Source organism: Salmo salar, unplaced genomic scaffold (genome assembly GCF_905237065.1).
Source record: "Salmo salar unplaced genomic scaffold, Ssal_v3.1, whole genome shotgun sequence".
Taxonomy (NCBI): Eukaryota; Metazoa; Chordata; class Actinopteri; order Salmoniformes; family Salmonidae; genus Salmo; species Salmo salar.
The window spans coordinates 40,456-51,893 of NW_025547893.1; the positions used below are offsets into that span (position 1 = coordinate 40,456).

The 11,438-nt window shown below is 41.6% G+C and overlaps 1 protein-coding gene across 6 annotated transcripts in view; it reads left to right on the top strand.

The window, feature by feature from the left end:
* bin1b (bridging integrator 1b) overlaps nt 1-10,532 on the top strand; it is a 45,402-nt gene extending 34,870 nt beyond the window's left edge. For 4 of the 6 annotated variants that reach the window (XM_045711682.1, XM_045711681.1, XM_045711684.1 and 1 more), the window contains 6 exons: nt 3,133-3,156; nt 7,128-7,526; nt 7,913-7,951; nt 8,115-8,168; nt 8,390-8,491; nt 8,595-10,532. In XM_045711682.1, the coding sequence (XP_045567638.1) occupies nt 3,133-3,156; nt 7,128-7,526; nt 7,913-7,951; nt 8,115-8,168; nt 8,390-8,491; nt 8,595-8,696 (720 nt within the window). In that variant the 3' untranslated portion in view covers nt 8,697-10,532. The remainder of the gene's footprint in view (nt 1-3,132; nt 3,157-7,127; nt 7,527-7,912; nt 7,952-8,114; nt 8,169-8,389; nt 8,492-8,594) is intronic. The other 2 variants (XM_045711685.1, XM_045711686.1) reach the window with 1 other exon arrangement.
* The last annotated feature ends 906 nt before the right edge of the window (nt 10,533-11,438 follow it).

Here is an 11,438-nt window from a genome sequence, read left to right on the forward strand (position 1 = left end):
ATTTAATTGGATCTCATATTTTGTAAGTATTTAGAGTTTTGTTTTTGGTTTGGAGCATATGGGAGGTTTGATGTGTGAGAGTTAAGATCACTACTTTAAAAAAAAAAGAGACCAAGACACTAGCAAATTGGAGACCTTTAACAATGTGTGTGTAGACTAGAAATTATCATATTCCTTTCAAAGTAGGTGCGTTGTTCTACTCAAACATTTGTCTTCTGTACACAAATGTAAAATTCTGTCTGTCCGTACCGTTAAGGTTCATGGTGGAGTGGGATAATTAGTAAGCTGAAATTATCCTATTACATTTTAAGAAAATAGTTGACTGGGCAAGAAAACCCTGTCTGCAAAGTAAAATAAAATGTACTCAACATTCTATATGTGAAAGTGATAAAAAATTGGCATCCTAAAGACAATTACCAATAGCACCTTCCACCTGGCTACGTACACAATTAAAAGGTTTAGACAACAGACAAATATTTTAATTGGCTTTTTTTTCTTTTTTACACGTCTTCCGGTCCATTCAACATTATGATCATAATTTGACCCTGAAACATTTTGTCCCAGGGACAATTGTTTCGCAATTAAAACTATTCCCCATGTTTTATGGGAATGTTCTTTTGCCCAATTAGTTAGAATTCTTTTAATTTTTTTAATAGATTGATATTTTAAATAAAAATATTATGAAGGTGTAGCCAAATTTGAACCAGAAAAGGTGCAATTATTAGAATGAGTGACTCTGGTGTCCCTTATCAAGACCAAACTTGGGAGGCCAGATGTCGTGCGGTCAAAGACACCCACAAGTGGTCACAGACAGGATTTGTTAAATTTATAAAACAAGAAATTGTGGGGAAAAGAAATACAATTAGAAATAGTTAAGTGGGGCATCACATCCGTTAAACATAGCTGGAAAGGGATATACCCTTCATTGTAAACGTTTTTTTATAATAGCGTATATCTAAAATTGTATTCTGTAATTTACATTGAAATGCAGGCTAAGCCTTTGTAAATATTTGATATACACTGGTTTATTCAGAGTTCACTTTGGTAGATGTGATGTTTTGTATTGAGTAGTTTTGTATTTGCAGCTTTTCGGAGATTGTTAGGAGGCAATGTACTGGTCTCTTGAATGTAGGCTATAAGCTAGTAGGTTTTGCAGAACACAATTTTTGAGGTATTTGTTACAGTTAAGGTGCGGTTTGATACTGTTTTTATAAATCCATGTTATGTACAAAGTTATGCACTGAATGTGTACTTGAATGTGAAATGAAATATTACCCCCCAAAAAAAATCTGTTATCAGTTCAATATCTGATGCGTACCATATATTAAATAGATTTTTGGAATAGGGGCTTGCTCCGTCCACTCCACGCATCGACCTGGTATTGCAGTACCTCCAAGAACGGTCCACCCCCTGTCACTGTAAAGATAAATCAGGCAGAGGCAACAGTTGATTAGTTTTAATTTGTTAGGATCATGATGTATATTGTATTTTCACATTTGAACAAGTTCATCTCAATGATGGCTAGATAGTGCTGGTCAAGTCGGTTTTCTAATCAAAGTTTGTCACGTGCATGGGATACAGGGTGTAAACGGCACAGTGAAATGCTTACTTGCAAGCTCTCAGTGCTATACGCATTATCAAAAATATACACATACCGAAGTAATAAAGTTGTTAAAACAAACAATTGTTTTGATTGGAAATATATACACAAGAAGAATGAATATACAGATAAACTATTAAATGTGCTAAAGTCATGTACTGGAAACATGGACTGCCTCACATACCGGTAACGTTGTCTGATGTCATTATTTGAAAGGCCTGCTATTTCCATAAGACTCAAATATATGCGATTGAAATGTATACAAGGTTTGTAACTCATCTGCCTGTGTTAAAGTAACTATGTCTGTTTATTCTATTTCTATGATTTCACACTGCACTTTTTCAAGTGACAAACTTGAAATAGTGTACCAAGAGTTATTCCTTCGCTTACGGCATATATACACAATACAGTCATTGGCTTACGCCGAGTCTCGGAAGCTAAGCAGGGTCGGGCCTGGTTAGTACTTGGATGGTACACTGCCTGGGAACACCAGGTGCTGTAAGCATTTCTGTCCAGCATGGTGTACTCTTGTACTATTTAATCAGGGAGCAACTGTCTTTACGTATTACAGTTTCTCTCAATCGCCTACAATAATTTTTTTGGAACAATGTCGATTTTCAAAACCGTCAACAAGCAACAGAACTTTTGAAAAACAGTAAATGCTTTTTCAAAATGTAGTTGTCTTAAAACAAAAACATTCCTAAAAATATATATATATACCGGCAAAATTACAAATGCATTCATCAAAAGAACGACTGCCTGTCAAAATATTAACTATACTTTTCTCTTGAGTCCAAGAAGACAAGACAAATAGTTAGTCTGTCTTTTAAATATCCCAGTAGATCCGTGTGTGTGTGTGTGTGTGTGTGTGTGTATATATATATGAAATTTGTAGTCACTAAATCATTATGATCAAAACTGGAAGTACAACTATCCAAAGGTGCAGAATTATGGGTAATTACTAACCTTTTTATGCATATATCACCAAACAATTTCAAACATCAAATTTGATTCCTGATAAATTAAATAAAATAAGCACATTGTGTGCATGATTCATTCATGGTATCACAATCCAATTCCATGTATTCAATACATGGAATTCAATACAAATTTGCTCATAGTTTTGTAGACTTTCCATTGGTGTACAGAAACGCAATCCACAATAGAAATCAGTAAAGCTGAATACAATGGGGCAACACAACTGATATGAATGTATAATCCTCAATCCACACCAAAGCAAAGCTCTATAATGGAAGGTCACATGTAGGAGATGACATAGGAGTCAGCCAAAGTTACTTAGAAGTAGCCCAACTTCATTCTCTACATCTCTGAAAGTGATATTGTCAGGACGGAGCATTTGTAAAATAACAGGAAAATATTCCACCCTAGTCTGGTGGTTAAAGGTGTTTAGCTGAAACCTTTATATAAAGTTTATAAAGATCTTCCCTAGTGTAGTTCCTAGTTGACAGTTGCCATGTTTACACAGCATTTTCTTAACTCGTCTGGTCTCATCTATTATTGCCTCACGGAAGGCGGCTTCCTGGGACTCATGGGAGGTAAGCACTTCCTGTATTTTTCCTCTCCAGCCCTCCTGATTGCTCTCCCATGTTTGGGAAGAATATACGGTGGTAGGTTGGACGTGGAAGGAAGGCATTACGCGAGGGCTGCGACCTGTAAAGTGGCCAGTTCGAATCCAAGTTGAAACTTTTGTTTTGCAACTATACCCAACATTCTTAAATAATCACATTTATAGTAAACTGACTGACTGAACAAAAAAGCTTTAAATATGTGACAAAACAATTCTGGTGCTTCCCTCCCTAGTGACACAGTAGACTAGGCACTGGGATATAAACCAGAAGGTCACAGGTTCTAATCTGGGCAATACCATTTGGCAACTTCTTATAACAAGCATAACTTTGTCTTACAGGATTGTTCCCCGTTTCTGTTTTTAAAATCTCCAACATTAGTGAATCATAACATATTAATATAATTGTATAGAAGAGGAAGTCGAGGGTCTGAATAACAGCTCCATCAAAATTAGCAGAATACTTATGGTTCTATTCAATCTTTACAGATAGTGTAACCAACTTCACATAGCCCCCCTGAAGAAGGCACATGGACACGTCAGGGTGACTCGGTTTTTATCTGAAGTAAAACGTTCACTGCTCTCAGAATATCTCTCTGACTCAATCCACAAAGTGATCGTATAGTATACATGCGTTGTGTTTAGAAAATAACAAAAATACAGAAAAGTGACACATGCCCTCAATGTGAAGTGCTATTAATCTATAAATACAGAGCACAAGTACAACCCTTTTTATATAAAAATGTTAAGGTAGTAAGAAAATAAACATAATATTTCAATAAGTCACCTGCTAGCAAATCACCTGCTGGCAATAGCTAGCGTGACATTCTACTGCAGTGTCCAACGGTGCTAGTTAGCTCGTCTTTAACATGGCTAGCTAAGCCAGCAAAAACTTGGTTAACTTGCTGAAATAGGCCTTCAATACATTAACGGCAAAATAAATATATACATAGCCACATTCGCTATTGACTTTAGGATATATGAACCAGTTTTCCAAAAACACTATTGTGTTATACAGTTTTTATATAGAGAGAAAAGAGACACGAACCTGCTCAGAATCTCTCTCTCAGACTGAGGAGCAGGCAGACCAACTTCCCAAATAGGGGAGAAGCACTCAAAACCCACTAGTTGTTCTTTCAAAGAAAATAATACAAAAACGGTAAGTCCGAAGACCTCTCATATTACCAACCTTACTACAATGGCAGCAAATATTTTTATGAATTCAGTAACACATAATGAAAGGAAGCTATTTATATCACCCTTTTCCTGAAGTAAATGGTTTCACCCACTACTCTACCGCGAACTGCGGCGTTCTTTGATGTCTACATTGCCGTGAGGTTGATGGAACCTCTACATTTTCAATTTGTTACAATAGCAGGCTTGAAATGTAAAGGTGATTTCCATTTGAGCCGATATCATCAGCGTTCACCGTGAATGCAGTCTCCGCTAACGCGGGACATTGCCTTTAAATTTCAATCATGCTGTAAAGCAAGGTCGACCGATTAATCGGCAGGGCCGATTAATTAGGGGCGATTTGAAGTTTTCATAACAATCGGTAATCTGCCTTTTTGGATGCTGATTATGGCCGATTACATTGCAATCCAAGAGGAAACTGCGTGGCAGGCTGACCACCTGTTACACGAGTGCATCGTCAAAAGGGCCTTGTGGCTGCAATGAGCCAAGATAAGTTGCTAGCTAGCATTAAACGTATCTTATAAAAAACAATCTTCACATAATCACTAGTTAACCTAGTAATATCATCAACCATGTGTAGGATACTAGCAATTTTTTCGAGGTAAGCTGAAGTTCGGAGCCGAAGTCTACACCCCTTCGTCGGTCATTGGTCAAGAGTAGGGATTCTTCAATGAAGTGTTTGCTATTCAACGACTTGTTTTCACATGTTTTTTCACTTGAGAAATGCTGCACCAAACATCATAGTTAGTACACAATATTGTGACACTAAGATCTCCTCGGCAAAAATGTAAAAATTAATGACAGATTTGAGTTCTTAAATTAATTCTGACTACTTTGAGGAAGTGTATACTGGCTACGGAGTCTCAAGATGGACAAACAGTACTATTGCCGCCTTTTGTAGTTTTTCATGCGAAGGTCTTTTTAAGGGAGTATGCAAACACTCGTTCAGTTTGCCTAGCTAAGTTCGGCTAACCGCCAGCCGAAACCGTAGCATGCGGAAGCCTTTAGCGGCAAGCGGACGAGCAATATCCACTGTTGTAGTATGGATGAAGCCTCAGATGGAATAACAATTTATTGAACTTTCATAGCGCTATTCATTACATAAAAGAATCTCAAAGCGCTTTAAAGCAACACAAAAAAATACAAGCAATTTAGAAAACCTAATTCATGAGACGGTTGGAAAGTTCATGGCTTGAGTGATCAAAGGGGGAGAGTAAGCAAAGAGTGCTCCTGAGTGGCGCAGCGGTCTAAGGCACTGCATCTCAGTGCTTGAGGCATCACTACAGATACACCTGGATTCGAACCAGGGTATCACAACCGGCCATGATTGGGAGTCCCATAGGGTGGCACACAATTGGCCCAGTGTCGTCCGAGTTTGGCCCGTGTAGGCCGTCATTGTTATTAAGAATTTGTTCACTGACTTGCCTAGTTAAATATATATATATTTTTAAAGATGGTCTCGGCCGCAAGGTGTCATCAAGGTGTCTCGCCGTCCGTGTGGCTTCTCCAGTTCATGGACTCCGTAGTAGCTGTAGCTAGGTTTCACTACTACCAAGATGACACACGCACTTGGGTGAAGCTACGTCAGTCACGTGGCGCCAGAAAGCACACAGCATTTCAATGATAATTCAAGAGTAGCCTTGTAACTTAGTCCGCCTTAGATCCTCATCACTGCACACCTCAGCTGTCTTGCTTCTCTCCATCCTCAACCTCCGGACAAAACGGCTGGCATTCAAATCAGAACAATTGCCAGCTGACATTAGCTAGCTAGCTGACAGTTAGCTAGCTTGCCCAGCAAACAAATGACTTGCCAGCTTCAGTCTTGAAACTCTGTGGTTGATTCTAATGATATTGAACTATATTAATTGTTAAAACAAAAAGTGTGCATGGAAAAAGGCCATAAATGTATTAATTATACAGATATTTACCAAATGTACAGTAGCGCTCTGCCTAGGCGACCTCCCTGTGCCATGGAAACCACGGAATGTATAGCTAACTCAATCTGGCTAGCTTTAGAAAACCCTGAGTAGGTCTAGCTTGCTTCATAGGATATAAAGATTGTAGAGAAATTGTTATTTGCATCTAAAGGAAAAAGTCTCAAGACTCTCGAAAACCAAACTATTCTTAGACTGCCTCTGCTCAGGTTGATACACTGATTGGGATCAGGTGTGACAGCAGTAGGGTGAAAGTCCTGCCTTTGGTGTCAAGGGAAGTTAGGTCTGATTGGCTACTTAGGTGGATTAATCAAGGAGTGACCTGGGGCGCGTTCACAAGGACGAAATGTTTTGGGACGTTCAGATAGCATGTTTCTATGTAGAACAAGTAGAATAAAGGAATCACGTCGGCTCCATTCATTGCATTTATATCTACAACGTTCGAATACTGAATGTGGCCCTGGGCATTTGGGATAATTGTTTTTAATTTGTACTTTTATTCAATGTTCTAGGATATTTCCTTTCAAGCATTTTCTTTGAAACTATTAATAGCAATAGGAATGTTCTTGGTTAGCTGGGTACCATATTCTGCGGACACTTGAATGGCGAGCTGGTCTCTGGCAGCACTCACAGATCTCTCTCTTGGTCTGTTATCCCTTATCCTACAATTCCTGCTTGGACCCATGACCCCTTTATGCACTGTGGCTTTTTGTCATCAAACCGTCGGTCCCATTCCAAATTCTCTGTTGCCCCACCCACGTGCACCTTGGCCACCCCTCTACCTGCCATACTGCCTCGCCCCTTCCCTCCTCAGCCTGAACCCGAGCAGCCCCCTGCAGCGGAGGAGCCCCAGCAGAACGACGACAAAGAGTCCCAGGAGGCCAAGGCCGGCTGGGAGGAAGACGAGCCTGCAGCCAACCAGGGTGGCTGGGGCGATGATGAGACTGGGGCCGCCCCGAGCTGGGATACTGAAGGGACACCGCAGGCTTCTCAGGCAGGCTGGGACCAGGATGTGACCCAGACTGGGCATTCTCAGGGTGGCTGGGGCGATAACGGGGCCCTAGGGGAAGAGGCTGCAGATGATGCCACTGATGGACAGGCAGGCTGGGGTGATGTGGGTGCCCAGGCTGGGTGGGCAGAGGAGCCAGCTGCAGACGGAGAGGTGGGCTGGGCTGACTCTGGGCAGACTGGCTGGGCTGACTCAGAGCAGAGCGTGAGTAGGCGGGGAACGAGGAAGTACCGTAGGGGAGTGTAGATGTGCTATAGGTAGTGCTGGTAGATGGACAGGAGGTTCATTACAGTAGTGATGGGAGACCAAGGCTTCAGAAACACGATGGACAGCTGGGTGTTGATCGCTGACTGGGACAAACAAACACCCTGTGAGTACCCCATCTGACAGGAGGTTGATCAAGTTTCAGTCTCCCATCTTTAGGATCCGTAGATAGATGGCATGGCTGTTGTGGCGGTCTGATGGTGGCACATGTTGACAGATTGTGCCCAGGGAGAGAGTCTTTGTGCCTGTGTGTATGTATTTCTCTGTGGGATGGGAGAGATGCATGTCCATTGGGAATTCTCACCTCCCCTTTCGCTCCCTTTCAGACTGACACTGCTGTGGCAGCCGCTGCAGGGGCTGCAACCGTAAGTACTGGAGTAAATGAGCCATTCATATACAGTGCAAACATTGGGTCCCTGGCATATCACTCACTCTACAGTGTGATGTAACCATTGTAGAATTGATTGACCACTTAATACATTTCTCAGTATCAAATGAAGCCTTTTCTCTGCTTATTTCTGAATCCAGACTGCGGTGACCAATGGGTCTTCTGAGGTGCTGCCGGCTGGAGTCATTTACAAGGTGAGCCCTTCGCTTGTCTTGTTTCTAGAGGACCATAGAGACAGCTACTGAAAAGGGGTTGTTTGCACACCTAGTTCCAGGTTCATGGAGGAAGAAAACTCCAGCACACTAGTATTTTTCCAATATTCTGCCAACAATGGATCTTGGTTGTTGTGGTCAGTATATCTTAAATCAGGTAGCAATATCGCTGTGTGTGATGTCAACAACAACAAAAAATTCAGGTCAAAGCCATGCATGACTATGCTGCCACCGATGGAGACGAGCTGGAGATGAAAGCAGGAGATGTTGTGCTGGTCCTGGCCTGGGAGAATCCTGATGAGCAGGTCAGTAGCCAGCCGCATTCTACCCCCATTGAGAACTATAACACGTTTTCACAAGTGATTGGGTTACATCCTCTGATAACCATGCTGTTTGTTGTGTGTGCAGGATGACGGCTGGCTCATGGGCGTGAAGGAATCTCATTGGCTGGAGAACAAAGACCTCTTGGCAAAAGGAGTCTTCCCTGAAAACTTTACCCAGAAGTTGTGAGCCGGACATCCCATCCAACCTGCACTCCCACTTCCCCTCTCATCCCCCTTCCCCTCTCCCGTCCTTTGGGACATCTGCCAGGATAGAAACAAACCAAAACCACATCATCTCAATCCTTGACCCATGTATCAAATGTGCTGGTATATTTTAGCAGATTCGCACGATTATTGTTTTGATTTGTTACATTTGACTACGTAATGTATGTGTTTTTGCTAATGCGGTCAGTAATGTATTTATGCTAAGCTAATGTGGCCAGTAGAAACAAAGAGTATGCTAGTTTCAATGAAAAAAGTAATGGATGTCAGACTGCTTGAACACCTTTTGACATGTCATGTAAAAAAAAAAACATTAAGAGTTGCATGATCATTATACTGTAGTCATTTACTTTGTAACAACATCACACCCCTAGACAGAGATTGGGACTGCTCTGGTATCAGCTCTCAGTCCTTCAGTTCTGACTGTGATGAGATGAATAATGTACTGGTACTGGACCAGAACCTTGGGGTACACCGCACCAGATTAAAGCAATGTGACCTGGGTCATGTTTGGAAGGGTACTCTACAGTAAAACGTTTTGCAACGGGAAAACATAAAAATCTCTGTTCTTATTGGACAGTTCAGGTAGTATACCTCCACATTCACCCTACTGGCTCTGTTGTCGTTAACTCTTAAGTCTATACTTTATGTCTGTATCAAACTTCAAGTCACTATTATTCTATTTTGCCCAATGAAATGCAAAAAGACCCAGTAGCTGTTCTGAAACCATGTGACCTGTTTAATGTACCATTTGCCCCTGAGAAGTGGGCTCCCTAGGCTGTCGCTCTGCTAAGATGAATGTTTTATCTATTGTACTGTCCCTCTCGCCACCTTTGTATTGTACTGTCCCACTTGCCACCTTTATGTATTGTACTGTCCCTCTCTCCTAAGCAGTAGTTGAAGGGAAATAAAGGAAACCCAGCCTTTGCTCTCTCCCTTTGAGAGAAATCCCTCAGAGATGTGGTCAGGAGTCAGGACACACATCAGAAACAGGCTGCCTGGATCTGTGTATTTTTCTATCAGTCCCTCTCCTGTGAAAGAGATTCCTGGGACATGTGTTAGGGAATGGTGTGCAGAAGCCCTGCAGGGTTGCAACCATATACATGGAATCCATAGAAAGGGCTTTGAAGTTGAAACCTCTAGCCCGGGCAATTTGACTGGTAAACTCATGTGTGCAATGGCTGCCAGTCCACCCACTATGCCATCATTGACTTGAATGAGGAAGCCTGTTCTATGGATTCTATTTCTATGGTTGCGACAACTTTTGTGAAACACTGGATAACTAAAGCAAGAGCATAATATGCCCTCAACTCTGTGGTATTGGTTTCATTAGAACTCAGGTTATGGCCTGGCTCTGAGTGGAGTGAAGCCTGTCGATAATGGCTCAATCATAAAATCTACACCTAACTGTCTGTACTACAATATGTTGATAAGTGCTGGAGGCGAGGGCTAATTAACAAACCGCATGTTCAGAAGATTTTTAGAACTGTGGTCAACGTTCTGGTCAAAAGTAAGGCAACTATTTATGGGTGTCATACAATGTTAATGTAACAAACCATACAAGTATCAAAGAGCCCTGAAACAAATAATCTCAATGTCCACCATGTGCCCTGCTGAAAACCAAAGTTAAACTCAGTCAAATTAAGCCTATGGGATGTACTGTGTTCAACTCCTAGATATAGCTGAAAATCAACACCTGTGTGAACACACTGACTGTATGTTAAAAATGTCTCTCAGTGGAAAGTGATCAAGCCTGTAACCGACAGTCTTCTTTACAACATTAAAGATGGGTTCAACACCAGACACTGTGGCCTTCATTGTTTCACCTGCTTTACACCTGGGGGTTTGAACACCTCTGCATGCAGGCTTGTATGGTGATAACCTAAACAACATTTTCACACCCTACTGATCACACAGCAGAAGACCAATCAGACAGCTGCCCCTCACTCAGGGACTACACCTACATAGTAATGGTCTGTGCTACTTTATTATAACACCAGGAGGCAGTGTGACTTGCCAGGCCTTTACGGCAAAGCATTGTAATGGCGGCCAATAGCAGGACTTGCTTAGTCACATTCCTCTCATGACATCATTGCTGCTTCTGTGGTGAATATACAGTATACTCTGTTAGCAGGTGCATGCGATGGAGATGCTTCCAGGACTCAGACTGGCTCCCCTTTCAAGCCATGCCTCAAACAATCACTACGGATTCAGTGACATAAATACATATTTCTTAACTCCCAAATAAGTATAGGAGCATCCCCATGAATTCATTCATTTATCATATGAAATGGATAAACAAGTCAAATGTTTTAAAACTTGATAATTTTGTAAACAAACTAATTATAAATGATTCCCTGTGCCAATGAAGGAGTCTGAGTTAGAAGGTCACCTTGGTGTAGCCGTTACCTATGGTGCCGTTGTTACCATGGGATACAGTCAACGAAGCATGAAACACAACAGAACCCTGCCAGGCCACAGGGACAAGGGGAGGGAGTGAGGGCGGGGAAGGCAGCAACTTTGAATAACAAATGGCTCAAACAGCAGGGGCTATGGGGGAGGGGATCAACCATCTTAAAGTGCCTAATTCCTAAATTCCTTTGTTAACGTACCCATGGTACTGCCACTAACATAGTATGTGTATTTTCTCAAACATTTGTTGTGGTACAGGTTGTTCTTTAATGTTTAGGGATTAAATTACAGTCCC